The following is a 26,114-nucleotide window of genomic DNA, read 5'->3' on the forward strand; positions in this document are numbered from 1 at the left end:
CCTTACTTGAAACTTAAAGAAATGTAATTGGTTATGGTGCTGGGAGAAAGGGGTGTACCTGGGAGGACATTGAGAAAGATAAACAAAGGGGAAGGAAGAGAGGACAACCTGTAACTTTTAGCAAAGGCTACCACTTTTAACTGTTAGAGAAAATGCTATTGCTAGAACTCACAATGTCAATATACATTATCAGAACTTAAGTCCTGGAGATCAGAGACTGTTTCACCTGAAATTGCTAGCACCTAGAATGGCCCCTGGTTGCGGTAGGCAATCAGTAACACTCTTTGAATAATAACGAGGCCTTCAAAGATTCTGCAAGTCAGACTGGCCTCTGGCTTTGTGATATTGTTCTAGGGTCCCAGGAACCCACAATTGTTGATGAGGAGTAGCAGTAGAATATCAAGGACAGATGTGAGACAACAAGTCTACCCCACAAGGGGCAGGCAATAGAGGGTACACTGGAAAGAATTTTAAAACAATAATAAAGCTGACTACAAGTTGAACTATTTTTTATTACCACCACGAGCCAGCAATTCTAAATAATATCAGTGATAAAATATTCATCCCCCAAAATCTTTTATTGGACTAGGTTCTAAACAATTTCTGAGGTTACCGTTGAGTTTTAAATAATACATATATGTAAGCTTCAAAGTAGCGCATTTGTATGGCTTTTCTTCAATAACCATTTTACTCCACATGGAAAGTAATTCAGAGAACTTCCTGCTATATGGTCAGCTCTCAGTACACACAGTATCAGCTCATGTGTCTCTAGCCCCTGTAGTACTATATACTCTTGCATTTAAATGATAGATTTGAAATGAGCAATGATTGTGCCATGATTGTAAAGACAAGAAACATAACCTGAAATACTTCAATTTTTGATTCTATTGGCCGTTTAGAGTTTTTAAAACAATTTTTATGCATCATTTATATACAAGAAATGAGCTTGAAGTTCAATGAATTTTTCTTCATTTCAATTACTACATTTTAGGCCGGGCGCGGTGGCTCAAGCCTGTAATCCCAGCACTTTGGGAGGCCGAGACGGGCGGATCACGAGGTCAGGAGATCGAGACCATCCTGGCTAACACAGTGAAACCCCGTCTCTACTAAAAATACAAAAACTTAGCCGGGCGAGGTGGCAGGCGCCTGTAGTCCCAGCTACTCAGGAGGCTGAGGCAGGAGAATGGCGTGAACCCGGGAGGCGGAGCTTGCAGTGAGCTGAGATCCGGCCACTGCACTCCAGGCTGGGTGACAGAGCGAGATTCCGTCTCAAAAAAAAAAAAAAAAAAAAAAAAAAAAATTACTACATTTTAATTTCAAGATCTATGTAATTTTGTTATAAATCTTTTTTGTAATCAGCCTTTATAGTCTATTTTTGCTTGTATATGTATTCCCTCTTTTTAAAAAAAATATAGATTCAGTGGGTACACATGCAGGTGTGTTACATGGGTATATTTCATAATGCTGGGGTTTGGATTTCTATAGAACCCATCACCCAAATAGTAAACATAGTACCCAATAAGTCACTTTTCGACCCTTGCCCCCATCCCTCTCTCTCTGTTGGAGTCATCAGTATCTATTGTTTCCATTTTTATATCCAAATGTACCCTTTGTTTACTTTTCACTTATAAGTGAGAATATGTGGTATTTGATTTTCTGTTTCTGCATTAATTGATTTTGGATAATGGCCTCCAGCTGCATTCATGTGGCTGCAAAGGAGATGTTTTATTCCTTTTTATGGCTGCATAGTATTCCATGGGGTGTGTGTGTGTGTGTGTGTGTGTGTGTGTGTGTGTGTGTGTATGTATTACATTTTTTAAATCCAATCCACTGTTGATAGACACTTAGGTTGATACTATGACTTTGCTATTGTGAATAGTGCTATGATAAACATACGAATGCAGATGTCCTTTTGAGAAAACAATTTCTTTTCCTTTGGGTAGATGCCCAGCTGTAGCATTGCTAGGTGGACTAGTAGTTCTATTTTTATTTCTTTGAGAAATCTCCATACTGTTTTCCATAGAGGTTGAAAGTTCAATGAATCTTGACAAATGCATACAGTCACATAACCACCACAATTGACATAGAACGTTTTCACTACCCAAATGTTACCTTATCCTTTTTGCAATCAATCTCCTCCCCTGAAGTCTGGCCCCATGGAAATCACTGAGCTATTCTCTATCACTCTAGTTTTGCCTTCTCTAGAATTTTGCATAATTGGAGTCAGAGTATAGTGTTTTACACCTGGTTTCTCTCACTAGCATGATGCTATTGAGGGTCCTCATGTTGCATTTGTCAGCAGTTTGTTCCTTTTCTTTGCTGAGTTACATTCCATTGTATGGATACACCACAATTTGCTTATCCAGTCACTGGTTGATGAGCATTTGGAGTTTTTGGACTATGAGGCATAAAACTTCTATAAATTTTAAATGTAGGCCTTTGCATGAACCTAAGTTTTTATTTCTCCTGGATAGTTTCCTAGGAGCACAATTACTAAGTCACATAGCAGATTTAGGCTTAATTTTTTAAGATACTGCCATAGTGCTTTCCAAAGTGGTTGCACCGTTTTGCACTCCCACTAGCAATGAATAAGAGCCCTAATTGCACCACATTCTTACAATGTCCAACATTTTAATTTTTGTGTTCTAGTGACTGTAGCTGCTGGGTAGAGGAGAATTTGTGTATGTGGAAAATACAAGCATTGCAGCTACTAGTTACAGTTACCCTCTTACTGGTAACAGTGATAAATTTCAGGAAAGAGGATCATGATAGATATGGGGTGATGATACTGATAATCTTGGAGATTTAACAGAAGAAATTTCTAAGTTTAGCAGTGAACCCTGATAACTCTTCAGTTTATTTTTAGGGAAGAAAGACAGGGATTAGAGGAAGTGAGGAAAAGGAAAAAGAAGTAACCCCTGCAGGAAGGACCATCCCTGGAAAAAACTGTGGTATGAATTCAGTGTGTACTCATTAACTTCTTACCCTTCCTTGTTTGTATTGTTCTTCAGGTTCAGAAATCAACACCCTATCACCACTACCAAAATCTTTATGCACTGTATTAGTTATTGATTGCTGCATAATAAATTACTCCAAAATTTCATGTCTTAAAACAACAATATTTACTACCTCGCACTTTCTGTAGTCAGGCATCTAGACATGGCTTAGCTGAGGCTGCTGGCTCATGGTCCTACACAAGGCTGAAATCAAAGTGTCCACTGACGCTGTGGTCTCATTTGAAGATTCAAACAGGAAAGGCTCCACGTCCAAGCTCACTCCGGTAATTGTTGGCAGAATTCAGTTCCCTGGGGCCTGGTGGACTCAGGGCCTCAGTTCCTTACTGGCTGTTGGCTGGAGGCTGCTCTCATAGGCCCTGCCACATAGGCCACTCAACAGGGCATCTCGCCAATGGCAACTTGCTTCATCAGAGTTAGAAAACCAGAGTGTGTGTAATGTGGAAGTCACGATCTTTTATAACTTAACGTATCAGTTTCACTAAGTTCTATTCAATAGAAACAAGTCACTAGGTCCAGTCCCACACAAAGGAAGGTAGTCAAAGGTATGAATACAGAAGGTGGGCTTATTGGGAGCCATTTCAGAAGTGTCTACCAAAGCCAGGACTAGGGTGAAGTGAGTGGCATGCCAGGGGTACAGAATTGAAGGTAACACTTATTCTAGCACAGCCCTGAGAATGAATCCCACCAGATACCTCATTCACCTCACCCTGGTCCTGACCCTGCTGCCTGCCACATGCACCTAACACATCTATTCTGTTTTCCGCCTACCCAATTTGTGCTCCCTGCAGAGACACTAGCCTGAGCCTGTCTTCTCAGGCAACTAACTGTTCCATGGTGTGCATTTTCTTTCCTCCATGACCCTCTCCTGAGTCTTAGTTGTTTTTTGTTCCAATTTTCCAGCATGCTCTTGGGGAAAAATGAGATGAAATAAGTCTAAATATTTAATCATTAATACCTAATTCTTACATAATCTATATATTTAGACCAGTATTTATTAGAATACCTTCCACATACCCAACTCACTGAGGATACTTAATGAACATGCAAATTCCACTCCTGGGTCCCATTCTAGACCCAGTGAATCGGGATCAGAATCTGAGAGATAGCATCCCTGGTGACTTAAGTTTGTTAAAACATAATGGCCTTTTGCATTACGGAGTGACTTCATTAGTCATATGCCCTAACCCTAAAAAACTGAATTTCTATTCGGAAAATTTGGCAAAAATTTAGGGGCAAGAGCTGCGTGATTAGAGAGTCTTTTTTGGGTAGGGGAAATATCTCCTTGATAACCCTCAGTATCTTGTGAGATAAACTACTTATTATTCTCACTTAAAAGCTGGTTGAACTGATGATATATTTTAAAGCATACCTGAACCTACTCAAATTGTTTCTTTTTCCTTGGTATTACTAAATATGCATTACAGTGTTACCAAATGAATCCTTGGCTTTTCCTAGCAGTCCGTGTTTTGTGATGAAGTCCATAGGAATGTGTTCAAGAGTTGCTGTACCTTTTCAATTAAAATGAGTTGCTAATTGCATCAGTGCTTATAGAGGAAACCATTATATCAGCCTCATTGACTCTGCTTTTCCCCACTAAATTACAGTCAGTTGCCTGAAATGTAATCAATTCCTGTATTGAAAATCAATCCTGTGTCTGCCTCTAGAGAATTCTCGCTCATTTTTCTCCGTATTAGAGCTATCACACCATGGCAGTTACACAATGGATTCAGCCAAGTCAGAAGTAGAAGCAATGCCTGTCGCTATTGAAAACCACAGATTAGGTGCAGTGTCAGAGGCAATTACCCGATTGCAACGGAATCAAAAACTCAGATGTTATGTGGTGTGAGTTCCTAAGCATCCTCCTGGCTCATAGATCATGGGAGACCTGAGGGCAATCAAGTACCTGGTTGTAAATGAAGAGTCCTAGAGAAAGAAATTTCCCACTTTAAGAATAATGTAATGGGCTGGGTGTGGTGGCTCAAGCCTGTAATCCCAACACTTTGTGAAGTCGAGGTGGGAAAGGTCAGGAGTTTGAGACCAGTCTGGCCAACATGGTGAAACCCCATCTCTACTAAATATGCAAAAATTAGCTGGGCGTGGTGACTCACACCTGTAGTCCCAGCTACTTGGGAGGCTGAGGCACAAGAATTGCTTGAACCCGGGAGGTGGAAATTGTACTGAGCTGAGGTCATGATTACGCCGCTGCACTCCAGCCCAGGCAACAGAGTGAGACTGCGTCTCAAAATAATAATTAATAATAATAATAATAAAATGAAGGATATTTGGATATTTGATTTTCTAGAAGGACAATCAAAATGACTTGACGAGGTATCATTGAAAGTCAGTGCTATTTCAGAAGTCTAGCTTTCTTTAAGAAAAAAATCACATTCTTGTAAATATATACTTATTTGAATTCAGTAAGCCAATATGTGTTGCATTGTGCATTTATGTAAGAAAGTAAAGATCAGAAGGCAAAGCTCCATGTTTCAGGAGGTGTCTTTGAAACACAAAATGTAAGGTCAGGGAGGTAGGGAGGGGCTGGGGCTGGTTGAGGGCTGGGAGGCATGCTGAGGGGTCAGATGGTGTGTAAAAGGCATCGAGCAGGTGTCGAATGTGGCTTCATTTTCTAACTGAAGGACTAGAGAGCTAAAAACGCAGTCAGGGAATTAAGATCAAAAGAATATGTGTATAATCCATGCAAATTAAACAGCTTTTAATTCATGGAAGAGTCAGGCTTCAAGGTTCAAGCCATCAGGTTCTTTTCCACAAAAAGAAGAGAATACGCAGAACAAGAAAGTCATTTTAGAATTTAGCCTAATTCTTGAAAGAATCTACATAATTAAAAAAAGTAACAAATGCAAAAGTTAATTTTTTTTCAAAATTATAAGTTTATGATTAAGTATCTCATGGCGAAATGGTATATGTTATGTGGTTCTTCTTACGTTGTTTGGTCATTTATGTGTTTAAATATTTGCAAAACCTGAGAGACAGCAGGAATAATGTTCACTAACTATGATGTTTACAAGCGATTAGGTTTTGCTGAAGTACAGAGAACATACATACGCAAGTAGTGGGAAACAAGTCTAGGAAGACATTATGGCTTGGTCATGGAGAAACTGCACTAACTTTAGTTGGCAGAAAATAGGCAGTCACTGGAGCTGTCTTTAGTAGGAGGTTGGCCTGAGAACATGTTATGAGGACTGATTTCCAACACTGGGCAGGAAAAGTCAGATTTAAAAAAAAGAAAGAAATCAGGGAAACATTTCAGGGGTATACCCCAACATTCCAGGAGCAGAAATGAGGAGGACTGAACTTGGAAATGAAATACAGGGAAAACAAGCAAAAGGCCTGGTGCCAGAAGAACCCAACTCGAGTAGGTGAAACATCCTGACATGTTCTGAGGCCAAACTCCTACTGAAACAGAGCAAGGGGATCACAGGAGACCAGAGGAAAAAGCACAGGGAAAACGGCCCTCAGAAGAAAAGCTGATGTGGGGGACAGTGAAATATCATCTCGTTTGGGGCAAGTTGAGTTGAAGCTTCCCACATTTCACAGGCACTGACATGGGTGCCACAACACAGAGAGAGGTCAGCCCTGGGAGTGGCGTTGCGGTGAACGGAGGGAAACAAACCAGGGAAGGAGGGCAGACGGGGGAGAGAACAGAACCAGGGACAGGACCTGGGGACAGGCAGGGTTGCAGCATGGAGCCCAAGAGGAGCCAGAGTGAACATTTAGAAAAGTAGGCGCAGAGCTAGCCTCACAGAGGTCAAGGGAAGAGGAAAATCAAAGAAGGAAGGGTTAATGCTTGCATGCGGAAAATAGGATAGAGTAAGTTAAGGCCATTGTGGGTAGGGGCCTGGTTAGTGAGCTTAGGAGAGCAGCTCTATTCAGATTTGAGGGCAGCCTCTGGACTGTGAAGAGTGAGGATTAAGGGGTAGGAAAGTGCAGGCACAGCACAATGCATGTCCAAGACGTTTGCTCAGCATCCATTCATGGTTCTGATTCTTTCATTCTACCTAGGCTTTCTAGAAATTCCTCTCTCAAGCCCATTTTCTCCATTCATTCATACAGAGTATTTCCCTTCCACCACAATGGAAGGCATTTTCACAAGCTGATACCAGCTGAATGTGTTAATGGAGTCTCATGATGAAATTCTATCAGGCAGAGCATATTGTTATTGCAATATATTTTATTAGTCTATTAGCACATGTTATAAAATACATGCTTATGAACAATTACTGCTTGGATTTGATATAGCCAATCCATTGATGTAGGAATTTGGAGCAACAGAGTTATTTTTAGTAAAGAAATTGAGCTGAGTAAAGGTGAAATTCAAGATTCTATAGCATGTATGAAATGAAATGATCCATTTTAAAGACGAGATATAACTATGCTACCATAGATACACTTTCATTTAAGACAAACCATTTCATTTAGAACAGTTAAGAATACGTTAAAGCTAGGGAATTAAAGTCAGATAAAAATCTCTTAACAAAATATCAACTGTTTCATCCATAAAGAACAGCAAAGCCTTTTTTTAAAAAGCAAAAACCCACTCCACTTCTTTTGTGATTGTTTAAAACTCATGCTAATTTCAGTAAATGTAAGGATGACTATAGTCAGCAGTTAGAAAATGAGAAAATGAATGATTTAAGATGCAGACTGTATTAAAAAAAAATCTGATCTCTGTAGAAATTATCAGTGCCAACAAAGATCTGTGGGATGAAAAACACATTTAAAGTTGGTGCAGAACAGAGATATAGGGAATTTTTATATGAAGAAAAAGATAAATCAATTAAAGCAGGAACCATGCTGTTTATTGTGATAAATCATATTAATATAACTCTTCTGAACAAGATATTCAACTGAAGAGAGGAGATATATAAATAAATCGGGATTTTAATTCACTGCTTTTGCTTTTGGATGCCAGAAGACAATGCCACACATTTAGGGCTGTGTCTACACAACCATAAACAAACGCTTTGCCAGGAAGCACCATGTGTGGCACTGTTGATGAGTGCGCCCACAGCAGGTCCCAAAGAATAACAGATTTTCAAAGAGGAGGAAAGATGGAGATCAGAGCTTTGCTCAGAATGACATTCTAATGATTCTCAGTAACAGCAAAAGGATTCAGTTTCATAAAATCAGTCAAGCCAGTTTTATATTTTTTTATTCTAGCTCATTCACCAGACATTTATTGAGTGCTGATGAGCAGGCAGGTCCTATGGAAGGCATTGCAGATTTTGTGTGGAATGAAATGCCTCTGCTTAGGTTATCATTGCTGTTTACCTTGTAATATTGTGGCCCAGACTACCTGACCGTGGGCTGTGACTGATTGCAAGCTGACCTTTTCCACCAATGCTGGGAAGCTATGGCTGTAGATGATAGGATCTGCTCCTGTGTGAGTACTGATGAGGTGGTTCTCTTGAGACCTTCTACGTTTGCAGGACTCGATCTGGTAGGAGAGAAAAATGAAGTCCTAACAAGCTGCAGGGGACCCTACCTACAAATCCTTCTTCTGCCCTAACATAGGTCATTGTGGTTCTATAGGTGTGAAGGTGGTTTGTTTTGTATTGTTTTGTTTCTAAATCAGAACTAAGTATCTGGCTGGGCACAGTGGCTCACGCCTGTAATCCCAGCACTTTAGGAGGCCAAGGCTGGTGGATCACTTGAGCCCAAGAGTTCAAGATCAGCCCAGCCAACATAGCAAAACCCTATCCCTATTAAAAATACAAAAATTATCTGGGCGTGGCGGTGCACACCTGTAATCCCAGCTACTCGGGAGGCTGAGGTGGGAGGATCACCTGAACCTGAGAGGCAGAGTATGCAGTGAGCTGAGACTGTACCACTCCACTCCAGCCTGGGCAACAGAGTGAGACTGTCTCCAAAAAAAAAAAAAAAAAAAAAAGAAAGAACTAAGTATCATATGATCGTACAAATGCAACCTGATCAGAAGTATAAGTTCTACCTTTTCTCCTCATGCTTGTTCTTAGTTAGGGTACTTAGTGCAATAGTTAAGAAAACAATCTGAAATCTGATTATCTAGGCTGAATTCTAAATGCAGTAAATGCTGTATTTAATAGCTATGTGATTGCATGAAAGTGATTCCGCCTCTGTGCCTCAGTTTCTCATCTGTAAAATGGGGATAATTATAGTTTCTACTTTGTAGAGCTTTGGGAGGATAAGCACACAATACCTGATATTGTACACATTCATTAATGCTAGCTAACTAATTAATCTTAGTTTTAAAAGTGTAAAAATTGTGATAACAGAATAACTAATACTCAGTATGTTCAGTGTTTCACCATTTTGCATGGCACTTTTTAATGTATTATGTATGATCAAAAGGTAAGGCCTGGATAAAGAAAATGTGGTACATATACACCATGGAATACTATATAGCCATTAAAAAGAATTAAGTCATGTCTTTTGCAGTGACATGACTGCAGCTGGAGGCCATTATCCTAAGCAAATTAACACAGGAACAGAAAACCAAATACTGCATGTTCTCACTTATAAGTGGGAGCTAAACATTGGGTACACATGGACATAAAGATGGGAACAACAGACACTGAGGATTCCTAGAGGGGAGATGGATGGAGAGTAGGAGGGGGACAAGGGTTGAAAAGCTAACTATTGAATACTATACTCATTATTTGGGTGACGGGATCAATTGTACTCTAAACCATCACACAATATACTCATGTAACAAACCTGGACATGTACCCCTTGAATCTAAAATAAAAGTTAAAATTATGTATTTTTTAAAAGGTAAGTGTGGTCAAATGACTTCATAGAAGACAGTTTTCCAGAAAACGTTTGTAATGGCTGACAGTAAGTAAAACTCCTCATCTCCTCTTTCCAACCCTTTTTTATTGTGGAAATTGCATTACTAAAGAGCAACAAGACTGACTGAAAAAGTGAGGGGCAGGGGAGATCCAAACTGGAAACTACTCAAATGTCCATAAATAATAAAATGAATAAGTAATTGGGATTTATTCAAACAGTGAAATTTAACACAGCAATGAAAATGAATGGAAAATGAATGCATCATAGCACACCACACCATGGATAAATTCTAAAAACATAAGATTGAATAAAAGAAATCAGACACAAAAGATATATATTCAATGATGCCATTTAGAGAAAGTTCAAAAAGTCAGTATTTAGGCGTGCATAGTGATGATCATAAAAGTGAGTCATGATTACTGTGGCATGGAGGAACTGATGATGGGAAGAGACATGTGGGTGTGGCGGGAGATACTTCTGGAATTCTGCCGAAATCATATTTCTTGGTCTGTATGATAGCTACCTGAGTATTTGCACATAACAATTTTTAATGCTGTGTATTTACACTTTGATCATTTTCTTTTCATGTATTGTAGTTTACAAAAAGTCTTTAATTCCAGATGTAAGTTTATAATTTTTAAAATGAGAATAAACAGTTTGTGAGGAAAGGTATCAGAAATCTAAGCTAGAAGCAAGTGGAGTAAATCTCTTTGTTATATCCATATGCCCCATTTTTCCACATATTTCTCTGTATGTCTTCAACTCAATTCCCAACATCTTCCAATCATAAAAGGTTGAAGGATAATTATAAATAAATGGAGATTACTGCAACAAGCACTAAGGATATTCTCACAGTGTACATGAGGGATCTGATTCTGTTTAGATGGAAAGAACAAAACCTGGATAGTAGAGATGATGAATCATGTTGTTGAGAGATGCTCTTTTTTGAGGAGAAAAGTGATGAACATATGTTCTAATTTAGATAATCTGCTCCTCTTCTATTTCAGACTCTAAGTTTACCCAGCTAACCTTTTTACAGAAACAGGAAAAAGTGCTGGATAATAATGATTCAGTACCGGTCCACTCTCATGTTCCAGATAATGGCTCATAGCAATAGTTATTCTACGATCCATTTGTAACATTTTAAACAAGAAAAGTTATTCTGGCCTAAAACTAGTGACTTTGAAAATATCTGCCCTGTAATGTTGATCTTCTTCAGATAAACAATTTAAATGTATAAATATAAAGAAATATAGTTAAGCAAAATCCATAAGATGAGAGAATACAACTGTCCTCTTTAAGACAACGGTCTGTAAGACTATATTGTTTTCTTGATATTGCCATGCTGGGAACCAGAAGGTTATATGGATTCCACCTGGTTCTGTTCTCCCTCTGTCACAACACCCTGGAAGGGTTATTGACCTAGGCACTTTATGAAGATGAATGAATTGAGAATGACTGAATCCACATAAAACTGATCTGGTACAACCTTGCTTTAGTTTGACCCTTTTGAGAGCCCAAGATAAAGTCCAATGAAACGTTTTATTTTGTATGAGGATATTGTTGGAGAATTTTCTCGCCACATCACGTTGGAAAGTCTCAGTACCAAGACCAACTGGCTTCCCCTAAATAACTGATGTTTGTCCTACAGATACAGTGATTCAAGCAACTGCCTCATTTTTTGCACTGGCTATAAGGAATTTTAGTGCAAAATCTGAAGTCTGTTATAAGCATAGGCAGACTTTGGTTTGATTTTATATCTTATAACCATATTTTGATTTTCCCTGGACTTCTGTATTTGCTCATTTTGATTGTTTAAGTTGCATTTTCCAGAATGTAATGGAGTGTAAGTAATTACATTTCCCTACCCCCAAACTGAAGCGTCTTAGTTGATTAGGTCTGTAGTTCTAGTCTCCCAAGGAACTGACAACTACATGACAGACTCCACCTGAATTTTGCATAAGCATATTAAATACATATCAAATTCCCAAAACCTAGTTTTTCTGCGTCCTCTACTCTGTCTTGATAAGTGCCACCATGCACTTGGTTACTCAAGTCAGTATTCTGGGTGTCATTCTTGATTTTTCTTCTCCCTTTATAATTTGCAAGAGTTTATATCACCTCAAACTCCCAAAAATCTCTTGAATCAATTTTTTAAATTTCCCTGCTGATAGGGTTTGGCTCTGTGTCCCCACCCAAATCTTATGTTGAATTGTAATTCTCAATGTTGGGGGAGGGACTTGATGGGAGGTGATTACATCATGGCAGTGGTTTCCCCCTTGCTGTTCTCGTGATAGTGAGTGAATTCTCACAAGACCGGGTTGTTAGAAAGTGTGTAGCACTTCCCCCTTCACTCTCTCTCTCCTGCCACCATGTGAAGACATGCCTGCTTCCCCTTTGCCCTTCCACCATGATTAAGTTTCCTAAGGCCTCCCTAGCCATGCCTCCTGTACAGCCTGTAGAACTGTGAGTCAATTAAACCTATTTTCTTTATAAATTTCTTTATAATTTCTTTATAAATTACCCAGTCTCAGGTAGCTCTTTATAGCAGTGTGAGAATGGACTAATATACCTGCCTATTGCTGGCCACTAGTTTCAGCCCCCTGCCCTCTTTCTCCTAAACACATGCTAACCCTCAATGGCATCCCCGCTCTAGTCTTCCTCCCCTTCCATCCATGGCACACACTCCTTCAGGAGGCATCTCTCTAACACTCAGATGTGAAACCATTACTGCCTGATTGAATGTTTTCTCAATAATCCTCATTATCTACAATAAAAAACAAAATTCTTTAGAATGATCATAAATGACCTTTATAGTCTGAACTCCTAGGCCTTCACCTCTGCTCCTTGAAAGCTTGTGGTGCTAGAAACATGCCAAACTCTTTAATTTTCACACACATGCCATTTCTTCCCCTTAAATTTCTTTCCTGCTTGGTCACCAAGGGCTACTTCCATTTGTCTTCAGGTCCCTGCATACCTTATCTCTGAGAAGCATTCCCTGACACTCAGGCAAGCTTTGGCATACCTTCCCTCATGTTCCTAGAGATTCTGGCCCATACGTCTACTGTAGAAATTACCGGGGTGCTTTGAATTTACTTCCTTGTATATTTCCTTTCTAGACAATAACCTCCGTGTTTTCAGGTACTATGTCTCACTTTTCTATCTCAGGGCCTAGCATAGAATGCAACCTCAGTTAAATAAATTGATAAGTAAATAGTAGATGGTAGGTTTATATTAGATGGGGACAGATACTAGATTCAGAAGCAATAGACTAAAGCAGGGGGCAGCAAACTAAGGCCCACAGGTCAAATCTGAACCACTGCCTGTTTTCATAAATAACACTTTCTTGGAAAATAACCATGCCTATTTGCTTACATATTGTTTACGCTGCCTTTGTAATTCAATGGCAAACTTGAATATATTTGACAGAGATTGCATGGCTCACAAATGCTGAAATATTCATTATTTGTCCCTTCACAGAAAATGTTGACTCACCCCTGAACTGAAGACATACTTATGAGCTAGAGTCATGGACCTCAGAGTGTGTCCTGCTCTAGTACAATGTCAATTACACTAAGTATACAGATTTACTCTATAAGCTTTCTTTTTCTACTGCCTTGCTCCCCCATAAAACCAACACACACACACCCCTCTGCAATCTGAACCCAGGTTAGCTTTCAAACTCCCTGCAGCCAACTCAAGCTTATTGAGATTTAGGCTCTTTTGTTTATCTAACTATAAGTGCAGAGGCTGCTAATTGTTCCTCCGTTTAGTCTTCCCTGATTTCTTTTAGTAATGTACTCCCCTGAGTTTTGCCTGGCACTGAACTGCCCACCCAGAGAATATCCTGCCCTGCCTCCCTTGCAAATAGGTTTCACCATCTGAGGATGTTCAGGCAAACAGAATGTCAACAGAGTGATGTGTGCAATTCAGAGTTTCTGCCCTTAAAAGAAGACTGTGCTCTACTTCCTCTCTCCTCCTTCTTTGGGTTGGAATATGGATGTGGAGGGGATGACCAACTCTGATCATACAGACAAGGACAATGCCTTCAAGAGCAACAAGATAGAAGAAACCTGGGCACCTTTTTCAATCTCATAGAGCACTCTTAACCTCCTGGACTACCCTCAACCCAGATGTTTTTGTAAGAGAAATAAAGCTTTCATCTCTTTTATACTACTAGTATTTCAATAATTGTTACAATGGCCAAACCAATACCCTAACTTTTCACTTAACTTCTCTCTCCATGTCTTGTTTTTCCTTTAATACTCAGATGTCCTCTCCCCGTATCTGACCTCAGCAGAGCTCTACTTTTTATCTTATCTCAAGTTAGAAAGCTACGCAGAAGTTTCACTTTCAACCACTCTTTCTAAACTCTCTTTCCTCGAAATCTCACCCTTCCTTAAAGCCCTCATCTTTCCAGTCCCTCCCCTTTTCTTTCCACCTCTATTATTTCTTCTGTTCCAAAAAATAAGGAAAGAAAAGGAAATTTCCAGCCCTTCTGATGCAGTTATTCATACTTTTCTGCTTTTCTTTCCTCATTGCCCCAATGAGGAACTGAGCTGGCAAGGACACAATCCTTCTTAGAGGATGTAAGAAGGGGAAAAGCAAAGTCAGAAAAGACTTACTCCTCTTTAATGGTAAAGAGAAGATGGCCATACATACTAACAGCTATAAATTTTTGGAAGTGTGACCATGGCAGAAGTTAAGAATTTGAAATGTGATGAACCTAATACAAAAATGCCATTAGATTGTTATGAAGGCCACTGAGTATTAGGTAAGTGGTGTTTTAGGGAAAGTATGCAGAAACAGTAGATTGAATTGGATGGTTTTTGGCTGGAAGCCAGAAAGCCATTTAGGAGGTAAGTAAGTCCTGTTCTAGGATGATGCAGTGGAAATAGAAAATAGGGAAACATACCCACTAGATATTTAAAAGAATAAAAGAGAGTTTTGATGGCAGATTGGATAGGGAAGCTCCATAATTGTCGTCCTTTCTAACAAGAATATTTTCCTCAATATTTGGTCATCTAAGTCCTTTGGTACTGAAGAGGGTATAAGGAATTTAAAGGAGGGAATAAAATAAGTGAATGTATTTCCAGAGCACTGCACAGTAAAATATATGCAAATGAAATCACAAGTATGCAAATGAGTAAACCTGGATGAAATGCCACTTCTTACATAAAATGGTTAACATGCTTTCCAAAGGGCATGTCAGGTACATGCTGGTGAATCTAATTCTGTTCTAGCATTAATAGCTTCAGGTTTGGGACCTCGATGAACAATTTAAGTTTAGCCTACTTTTAATTTCTTTGCACAATCCCCTCTAAGTTCTGCATGACATCCAGCCTTCAATGATTATTAAATATATCTAATGAAACTGAACTAACTAGCATTATGCAAATTATCCCTAATCTTTTGTCTCTCTGGAAGCATTGTTCATGAACCTCAGTGGAGTTAAGATTGGAATCCTCACAATGAAAACCAAAAAAAATTTCTTTTTTACTCTACTTCTGGAAAGCAAAAGTTCTACTTGCAGACAAAAGCAATGTGGTTGGTGGATAGGTGATGGTTCTGCATCCGAAGACCTCGGATGTATCTGGTGCTACCCAACTGCCAGCCATATATAATCCAAATATCACCATGCCCATGTGATGGCTAATTTTAGATGTCAATTTGACTGGATTAAGGAATACCGAGAGAACCGGTAAAGCATTATTTTGGGGTGGGTCTATGAGGCTGTTTCCAGAGGCAATTAGTGTGTGAGCCTGAGTGGACTAAGTGGGGAAAGATCTGCCTTCAAGGTAGTCAGGCTGAGGGCCCAGAGAGAATTACAAAGGAGAGAAAAGGATTTCCCTTCGCTTTCTCCTGGAACTGGGACGTGTACATTCTTCTCTTCCTGACATCAAGACTTCAGGCTCTATGGCCTTGGGAATCCAGGACTTACACAGTTGTCCCCCTCCCCACCTTTGCTTTCTCAGCTTCTCAGGTCTGTGAAGTCAGCCTGAGAATTACACCACTGGCCTCCACAGTTCTGAGGATTTTGAACATGGACTGACCATGCTATCGGCATCCCAGCGTCTCCAGCTTGCTGATGGCTTGCCATGGGACTTCTCAGCCTCCATGATTATGTGAGCCAATTCCCCTAATAAATCCCCTCTCATGTGTCTCTCTATATATCCTATTGGTTCTGTCTCTTTGTAGAATGCTAATACACCCATGTGCCCAGGGCTTCTGAAAAGCCAAAACACTGCAAGCATTCCCACTCTTATCTCTTTCTTTCCCTTCTGAAGAAATTTCAAAAGTCTTCATATATTCATAACACAAAGTTAAACTTTAAAACCCTTTTCAGACATCTATCTCTTGGTTTAGACTTTGACAGGGAGGAGTCAAAGTCTCTTCTCTGTCCCACTCACTTCCTCCCACACATTCATACCTACAGGCAGCCTGCCGTTTCCTGCTAGTAACTCTCTCTTGCAGACACAGCCCCTTCATGGCTATTCTGGAATCTGTCCATTACCTCGACTCTGCACACCAGCTGCAGTGAGGAGAGAGTCTCTTCATCTTTCCACATTGATCATCTTTGAATCTCTAATCTTCTCCTGAGTCTTCATTTCAATATCTATGAATTGCGGATGCTACCTGCCTAGTCTACTCCATGATTGTTCTGAAGGCTCCATGTCACATTAGAGGCAAAAGTACTTTTAAATATGCTAAATTATTTTAAACGCAAGTCATTATTTTTAAGTCAGGTGTGGTTTTTTTTGTTTTTTGTTTTCACACTCCATGAACTTCTCTCAGGGCGAAAAAATGTTTTAAGTTCTCCCATCTTGGAGCTCTGCCTGACCTCTGTGTCTCCCTCAAGCAATATCCCTCTTTTTTTTTCCCTTCTGAGTCAAGCTTTTGGGAAGCATTGTTAGCATTCATTAGCTCTTCTTCCTAACTATCAGTTCATACCCCACTGCTCCACTGCACTTCCTGTGCTTCTGCTAAGGACATCACTAGCTGGCAACCAATCCAAACTGTTGTGCCCACCCCCCTTCCTTCCTTTGATTCCATCTCTCAGAGACGGTCTCCTCTTACCTCTCCATCATATTCTTTCCCAGTGTCCTCTTCACTCAGGCCCTTTAAACGTCTGCATGACGCTGGGGTGTTCCTAATGATTGCACTAGGTACCAGCTCATCTTGAGCACCTACCATGCATCAGACACTTCACCTTCCCCATCTCACCCTCACAACAATCCTGTAAGATTGGTATCTTCTCTTCATCTTACAGATGAAGACACAGAGGCTCCAGGAGAACACGAGTGTTGGCCAAGACCACACACCCCATAAATCACGAAGCTACAATCCACACCCTGGGCTTCACTCTCCAGAGCCCGGCTGCCTCCCTCCTCTCTTCAGGCGTCGAGTCTGTAGCTTGGTTTTGTCATTTATTTGCTGAGCTCAAATCCTGGATTACTTAACCTCTCTAACTGCCCATTTCCTCATCTGGAAAATGAGGCTAATGATAACACAGACCTTTTAAGTTGTTGTGAGGATCACTAGATAATGTTTATAAACTACTCAGCAGAATGGCTAGTGCAGAGTAAGCCTCAATCAATGTTATTACTACTTTTTATTATGTTTGGTAGCGTTGTCTTTTCTCTGTATACACCCGCTCTTTGGTCAGGCTCACCTACACACACAACTCCCAGCAGCACCTACATGTGAGAAAGTCCCACCCTCCATAGCCAGCCCAGACTTCTCTACTGAGTGCTAGGTCCATATTCCCAGTCACTGGCTAGATTTCCTCCCCTTTGATATCCCATGCACACCTCAAATGTGACAAAACTCACGGCAGATCTCACCTGCCTCCTCCTCTAAATCTACCTCTTCTCTGACTGCCCTACGCTTGTGACTGGCAGGTCCCCCTGAGTCATAAACTTGGGCTTTGTCCTTCACTCCCATGACTCCCTGGTTTCACTGTTTCGGCAACATTTGATCAGTTACTTAATCCTTCCTCCTAAACATCTCTCTGAGTCATCCACCCTCTCCTGGATATTGCCTTTGTCACTGCTGAGTCTGTCTTGATTTAAATTTTTGATATTTTACTAAAAAAATTTTTTTGATATTTTGTTCACCATGTATTTGTGCACACATTTTTATTTCTAAAAATATTGCATTAAAATAGTATTTAATATTAACAACTTGGGGTTTTGGCACTTCCTTAAATTTTACATCAGAGATGAGTACCTCACTTGCCTTAACTGTCTTGGCCCTGTTGCCAATTTTTCTCCCAATGCAATCTCCTATAGTATCCTGTCAGTATTGTATTTCTAAAACATAAGTAGCTCATGACACACCTTTGTTTCAATGCATTCAGTGTCTCCAGAGCTTTGCAATTCCACACCACCTCCACCCCTCCCCATGGACCCTCTGATCCAGTAACAGGAATCCATGTCTTTCTCTTAAGGTGGTCCCACTTTTACATCACTGTGCCTTTGGAAACAACAATAGACTTCGGATAGTGATCTTTTGACTATCCTTTAGTTATCTGGGATGGTTGGAAACTGGTTATCCTGGCAAATAGCTCAATGCTTAGACTTTTACTGATAAAATCTAAATTTCAACTATACTGTACCAAAATCCATCTGAAACTTATGAAACATCTCTGTGGTCTTCCATATATAATACATTCATGACTTAAAATGCTCTTTATGACTCAGCCTCATCATGCTAAGCCTCAGTTATGGTACTTTTCTATAATCCCATGATGTCAACCTCAGGAGCCATTGAGATTTGTAAGCTGGTGCTATGGTCTAAATGTTTGTGTCCTTCCCAAAATTCATATGTTGAAATCCTCAACCCCCAAGCGATGGTATTAGGAGTAGGGCTTTGGGGGAGGTGATGAGATTATAAGCCCTCATGAGTGGGATTATTGTCCTTATAAAAGAGGTCCAGTGGAGTTCATTCACCCCCTTTCACTATGTGAGGACACAGTTAGAAGGCGCCATCAGTGAACCAGGTCTTCAACAGATGCTGAATGTGCTGATAGCTTCATCTTAAACTTCCCAGCCCCCAGAACTGTGAGCAATACATTTCTGTTTTAAAAGCTACCCAGTTTATGGTGTTTTTTTTACAGCAGCCTGAACTGGCTAAGATAGTCAGCTTGCCCCTAAACTCAATGTTCACATACAATTCATTCTTTTTCTTGTTTGGTTGCATTCTTCCAGAGTATCTTCTTGTTCCTTCTGATCTCTGCTCCCTGCTGTCACTGGTTCTGCTTTTTATTCTTCATCCCCAATTGCTTGGCCTCATTCCATTTTCTTTGTCCACATAATTCCAGCCTTAACCTTGCTCTTTGTCACTGTCTCCACTGTCTGTGCCATCCCAGTACTTCTCTTTGTGGGTGCTGACAGGGCTTAATAATAAAGTAGCCAGGTGCGGTGGCTCATGCCTGTAATCCCAGCACTTTCGGAGGTCGAGGTGGGTGGATCACTTGAGGTCAGGAGTTCGAGACCAGGCCAGTCAACATGGTGAAACCCTGTCTCTACTAAAAATTCAAAAATTAGCCAGGTGTGGTTGTGCATGCCTGTAATCCCAACTACTGAGGAGGTTGAAGCATGAGAATTGCTTGAACCCAGGAGGCGGAGGTTGCAGTGAGCAGAAATCATGCCACTGCACTTATGCCTGGGTGACAGAGCAAGACTGTCTTGCTCCATTTAAAAAATAAATAAAAAACAAAAATTATAACGTTTGCCAGCCTATGACTGTGCTATCTTTTGCTCTGCTAACTGATTCACCCATTTTATTATTCAATTGCTGTATTCTTGTCTCGTCTCATCTCCTTTTACTTCTGTATGTGCCATTGTTCTGATTAGTTAAGAGGTGCTGAACAGATAACTAATTATGGCAGTGTGAGCCACAGGATAATTCTCAAGTGATCTCTGCTGTAGCACCTCTCCACATAGGGCATCATGGGCAAGGTTAAGATGGAATTCTAACCTCGCATATCTGAGGACCTGACTCAGTTCTTATTCTCTATCCCTGTGCTCACAGAAAATGCCAATCGTAAGCTATTTGGGTGGGGTTCGTTGGAGAGACATGGAAAAGTACCCTGGGCAGCTGAAGTGTCTGTTGAATCTTACCCACATTTGAACAAATTCACTCTAACTTGACTTGGTTCCCCTTTAAAATGAGAGAAAACAAGGACTTAGACTGCCAATTGCCCCCTGAAATTACTGTTGGGTGTGCTAAAGAGCTCCACGGAATGACAGTTACTTTTTATTATCAAGAGTTTACTTGTAATTGTAAAGTATAGAGAATATACATAAATGCCAATGAATGAAGTATGGAAACACTAATACATTTAAAAATCCAACAGGCTCCTCAAACAACGGGGCCCAAGACAGAAACTGCTCAGAGAAAGATTTTCAAATAGATCTTTTTCTAGTGACTCAGATATTTGAGAAAAATTGGCATAAAGTAGAACCTGGAATCTTCTGTTTGCTTATTTTTCTGGCTATTATATCCTCCCTAAAAATAAACAAATAAATAAAGCAGGGGTCAGAGGAGGTACAGTACTTTTTGGATACTAAGTTCGGATAAGGCTTTTGCTTGTTTCCATAGCGCTCCCTATCCCTACTTTCTGTATCCTTGGAAAGAAATGTGGAATAATGAAAACAGCAAAAGGCTTGGAAGCCAGGTAGACCCAGGTGTGATCTCAGCCCCACCCTTCATTCTCTGGGTGGCCTTGGGCGGGTCAAACTCTGTAAGCCAAAGGGTCACTAAAGCACCCTTCCTGGAATTCCTTTGAGGTGTCAACGAGGGAGCACACAGTGAGTGGCGGTTCCCTTCCTATCCCCTGCTCTGGGCCAGGGACCAGGACCTGATGTCAGGGTCTTTACCCAGCACTGTACCTACACTTGCTCTCCAAAATGGGACTAGGGTGAAATTTCTTGACAGTCTGAAAATAATGGCCCAGGGAACGAAGCAAATGCCAAGAGCTGAGCCTTAGGGAATGACTAGTAGGCCCAGATTCTTGGGATGACTTCCTTCAAAGACTTCATTTGTTAACACCTTCCTTCCCTTCTTGTTAGTTTCAGTGGGAAGTAGGATTGGGGTGATTTGGAGAAGCAGTGGGGAATTTAGTTAGGGGAGACTCCTGGGTACCTGTGGGGACATAAAGAGGGATCGGTGTGGGATGGCAGGTGGAGGCCACGAGAGGCGGGCATAAATGCTACATGAAGGAGTTTGTTGTGGTTTGGTGGAAGAGGAGGAGGCATGCATGTGAGGAGGGGTGGCCGTGAGCCTGGAGCTGTCCTACAGGGCAGTTTCTCTCACTCTGCTGTGTGTGTATGTGGTGGGCAGCTTTGACCCACCCTGCTCTTAAGTGTTTCTGCATGCTAGGAGTGGGAACAAACCTGCAAGGCTGATTGGATGTCTAGAAACACATATGTAAAGAGAAGTGTATACATGAAAACCAAAAATCCCTGGGGCTTTGAATCCTCCTAGAGCTCCTGGCCACCTTCTTCAGGACTGCAACTGACTGTGAAGTGCTTGACTTTGTCCTTCTTGCAGGTGATCTAGGCTAAGTAGTGAGATCCAGCTGGCCAGGAAGGAAGGCATGCATCTCCCCAGGCCTGTGGCTCTCCTTGTACTGACCTTGCTGCTTCCTGGGCTAAGCAGCTGCAGTGAGGGTCTGTTGCCCTGAAGCAGTTACGTCATTTATTAATCCAAATTCTGAAAGACAATATGGTGCTGAAATACTTTTTTTTTTAAAGTCATAGTTCCATTGTCTTAGTCAAAGCAGGATTATTACATGATTATTTTCAATCAAATATATTTGTTTTAGACAGAGGGTCTTGCTCTGTCACCCAGGCTGGAGTGCAGAGGCATGATTATAGCTCACTGCAGTCTCCAACTCCTGGGCTCAAGTTATCCTCCTCCCTCAGCCTCCTGAGTAGCTGGGACTACAGACACCTGCCACCATACCCAGCTAACTGTCTTTTCAGTGTTTTTAGGGACAGGGTCTCACTATGATGTCCAGACTGGTCTTGAACTCCTGGCCTCAAATGATCCTCCCACCTCAGCCCTAAACTCATTTTTTTAAATTAGCAATTTCAGGTATAACAAATTTGGAATAAAATGAATAGTGATAAAACCCCCAATATTCTAGATTGTGAGACTTTCCTCCTGTTGTAATTGGACCACATTTAAGGACTAAATTGGAAGGAAGGAGCAAGAGGAGTCCTTGACAAAACTGCAGTTAAGCTCTCTTTGAAGAAATCACACAGTATGGCTCTGTCTGAACATGCTCTGTGTCTACCCTTTTTCAAAGGCAAGATGGCCACGTTGAGACCAGTCAGACCATGAATAATGGCCTAAGCCCTATGCCACCAGGATGGAGAGGTCTGAGCAGTACAGTGAACAGGCTTCGTCAGCAAAGGCTGATTCAACGCACCTCTCTCTGGATTCAATGGCATTCTTTCTGGAGGTTAGCCCATTTCTGTAAGTCAGCTCCATCCAAGTTTGATTGTCCTTCTTTGAATCTCTTCCAACAGCTTGATGTCCTTGCGGTTGAATAGCTGAAAACTTCACATAGCACAGCATTCCACACAAAACACCTTTAGAAATTTCTAGTTGAGAAGAACTTGGGCAAAGTCAAATCTCTCCATTTGATTTTGTTTGTGTTCCTCTCTTGGATTTGTCTTGGGCATGTTACTGTCCAAATAACTGCTATCATCATCATTGACATGCGAAAATGACATGCGCATCCATGTGAAGAGACCACCAAACAGGCTTTGTGTGAGCAATAAAGCTTTTTAACCACCTGGGTGCAGGCAGGCTGAGTCTGAAAAGACAGTCAGCGAAGGGAGATAAGGGTGGGGCTGTTTTATAGGATTTGGGTAGGTAAAGGAAAATTACAGTCAAAGGGGGGTTGTTCTCTGGCGGGCAGGAGCAGGGGTCACAAGGTGCTCAGTGTGGGAGCTTTTTGAGCCAGGATGAGCCAGGAAAACGAATTTCACAAGATAATGTCATCGCTTAAGGCAAGGACCGGCCATTTTCACTTCTTTTGTGGTGGAATGTCATCAGTTAGGCGGGGCAGGGCATTTGCACTTCTTTTGTGATTCTTCAGTTACTTCAGGCCATCTGTGCGTATACCTGCAAGTCACAGGGGATGTGATGGCTTGGCTTGGGCTCAGAGGCCTGACAATTATCATCATCAACAACAGTTTTAAGAATTATAATAGCAGTAAAATTGACTTATCATTTTTGAGACTGGAAGTTTTGTTAGCTGATATGGTTTGACCCTGTGTCCCCACCCAAATCACATGTCAAATTGTAATCCCAGTGTTGGAGGAGGAGCCTGGTGGGAGGTGACTGGATCATGGGGGCGGACTTCCCCTTTGCTGTTCTCATGATAATGAGTGAGTTCTCATGAGATCTGGCTTTTTGAAATGTGCAGCACCTCCTCCTGCTCTCTCTTCCTCCTGCTCCTGCCATGTGAGACGTGCTGGCCTTCTGCCGAGATTGTAAATTTCTTGAGGCTTCCCCAGCCATGCCTCCTGTACAGCCTGTGGAACTGTGAGTCAATCAAACCTCTTTTCTTTATAAATTACCCAGTCTTGGGTAGTTCTTTATAGCAGCGTGAGAACAGACTAATACATTGCCCAAAACGAATTTTGGAAACAAATCAGCTCATTAAAAAGTGCAAGCACAGCCTCATACTAAGCCACCTGTTCACTGTGTTGCTGGGTTTTTTTTTTTTCAATTTATTTTTATGAGCCAGCATTCTTTTGTGGATATCAATTGATACTGGACAATCAGGCCTTGTGGTCCCTCCTCTGGACTGGCCCCCTACAGACTTCCACACTCTGTGACACTCAGTGGCCACAGGCCACTGGAAAATTGGATGTGTGACTGAGTCTTTAAGAGGCGGAGTGACTTACTTTAATTCAGTAAGTCAGTATGTTTTAAATGCAGATTTTTCTACAACAGGAAAAAGCTGTTAAATTTCTTGTCTCAGCTCTGTCTACCACTACTTTGGAGGGGCTACAGGTATCAGTGAGAGAAACCAAAGTCAGATAATTCAAACTGGGGCATAAAATGTTCTGCTTGAGTGTCAAGAATGGTTCTTTGGGTGTGGTGAAGGGTTCATGACTACATTTAATTTTCAAAATGTCTTTCTTAAAAATATGCCAAAAAGATACCTAGAAAAACACGTGTCACTGATTGAAATATGTAATGCATTTAAATATACATACATACATATACACACACACACATATATGTTTTCATAATCACGCTAATATCTGCCCTGCTCATACTGATGATGGTCAAATATTTTGGGAGAGAACATCTGGCAGCCTCCGTCTACTCATCTTTTCCTCTACAAAACTCTTCCAATACCCTGTTCTAGCTATGATTAACCTTCCAAACTTATCAAACAGTCAGGTTCTGTCTCCACTCCACACATTGCTCAAATTGCTTCCACTGCCTCAAATATCCCACTCTTCCCGCCTTCTTAACCTGGCTACCTACTCCTAGAGTTTCAGTGATCTCTTCCAGGAAGCCTTCACACATGCACACACGAATACTTGACTAGCAACTCATGCACAGATACTTGCATACTTGACTAGTACCTCATGCTTACTTCTATCAGATTATATTGACTACCGTGTATAGAATGATCTATTTACTTATCTGTCCGCTGCCACACCAGCCATCGGGCATCAGGTTCACCAGGACTGGTGTCTTTATTGCTGCATGTTTCCATTCTTCACACAGCACCTGGAAAATAGGTAAATAAATATTAAGTGAGTGAGTGAATGAATGAATGGGATGAAGGAATGAATTCTTGCTACTGACTGGTGAATAACTGCCACTCGCATCCACCTCCAATTCAACTCTCATGCTGGAATCTGAAATTGAAGGCTGGTGGACAGAGAATTTGGTCTTCCTAGATAAAATGCAGCTACCTGACTTAACCATCCACACTCCATGTGGATGGGATAAAAACACCTAAGTCAGCCGGGTGCGGTGGCTCAAGCCTGTAATCCCAGCACTTTGGGAGGCCGAGACGGGCGGATCACGAGGTCAGGAGATCGAGACCATCCTGGCTAACAAAGTGAAACCCCGTCTCTACTAAAAAATACAAAAAACTAGCTGGGCGAAGTGGCGGGCGCCTGTAGTCCCAGCTACTTGGGAGGCTGAGGCAGGAGAATGGCGTAAACCCGGGAGGCAGAGCTTGCAGTGAGCAGAGATCCGGCTCCAGCCTGGGCAACAGAGCGAGACTCCATCTCAAAAAAACAAAACAAAACAAAACAAAACAAAACAAAAAACACCTAAGTCAGTTTTTCTTGTCCTGGTGATTTTTGTAGCAGTTTGTAGCTCATTTTTATCAAGTCTAGATACAATTTTCTTTCATGTGCTATGCAGTCTTGGTTCCTGTAACACAAACCTCTTTAATCATTAGTCTGTCTGGTAGAATTTGATAGGGGCCATATAAAATGCTTCTCTTCATCTGCTAATAGCAATTTATGGACACTTACTATGAGCAATATACATTGCAAAAGACCAGAAAACTCACCCTCTGGTTATGATTTGGCACTGTAACATGATAGCCTGGAAACTAGTTTGATAGTTTAATCAGTGCTACGTGATCCTTATTTGTGGTTGGCTGCCTCATCAATTTTCATCTGGGAATTAAAATGGACTCTGAGGCAGATATGGCATTAATTATGGGAGAAATTGGTTGCAATATGCCTTGAGGTAAAACCCTTCTGATGGGAATCCAAGATTGAAAGAAAGCCAAATTATAAAAGGATGATTTACTGAAAAAGGCAACTGTATGCATTACCGTCACTGCTTAGCAGAGAAAAAGGAGCTGATAAACCAGAAAGATTGCGGAATGACAGAAAAGTGAGAAAATCTCTAGGTCTAGCTCTCTCAAAAAAAGATTTATTCTTATGCTGAATGCATTATATTTCCCCAGATACATACAACATTTTCCAAAAGTGTGCTTCAATTAATAGGCAAGCAAGCATTAATACTAGCTGGCAGGGTCCCTATTTTCTTCTAGATTGAAATATATTTTACTAAGAACTGAATAGGGAACGTATAGGGACACCAAAGTTAAAATTCATTTTACCAGTTATATTATCAGATGTTGTATCAATTTTCTTACTAAAATACCACATTGTTTTCCCTGAAGATTTCAAAAACCTTCTTAGTTAATACCTTATTTTTCCTGTCACTGAATCTTGATAAGGTAAAATACAGAGGCAAAGTCATAATAGAAATGACTATCACCCATTTAATATGAGAAAA

At 40.9% G+C, this 26,114-nt stretch overlaps 2 protein-coding genes across 6 annotated transcripts in view; one reads left to right on the forward strand and one right to left on the reverse strand.

The window, feature by feature from the left end:
* Window positions 1-26,114, forward strand: part of DNAJC15 (DnaJ heat shock protein family (Hsp40) member C15) — a 354,888-nt gene that overhangs the window by 25,577 nt on the left and 303,197 nt on the right. The gene's annotated exons all lie outside the window — the stretch shown is intronic.
* The window catches only part of EPSTI1 (epithelial stromal interaction 1), a 225,984-nt gene that overhangs the window by 24,348 nt on the left and 175,522 nt on the right, over window positions 1-26,114 (reverse strand). For 2 of the 5 annotated variants that reach the window (XM_050766209.1, XM_050766208.1), the window contains one exon: window positions 24,485-24,575. In XM_050766209.1, the coding sequence (XP_050622166.1) occupies window positions 24,485-24,575 (91 nt within the window). Of the gene's footprint in view, window positions 1-1,732; window positions 22,947-24,484; window positions 24,576-26,114 lie in introns of those variants that run through there. The other 3 variants (XR_007720730.1, XM_050766212.1, XM_050766210.1) reach the window with 3 other exon arrangements.

The sequence above is a fragment of the Macaca thibetana genome, chromosome 17 (genome assembly GCF_024542745.1).
Source record: "Macaca thibetana thibetana isolate TM-01 chromosome 17, ASM2454274v1, whole genome shotgun sequence".
In the NCBI taxonomy this organism is placed as follows: Eukaryota; Metazoa; Chordata; class Mammalia; order Primates; family Cercopithecidae; genus Macaca; species Macaca thibetana.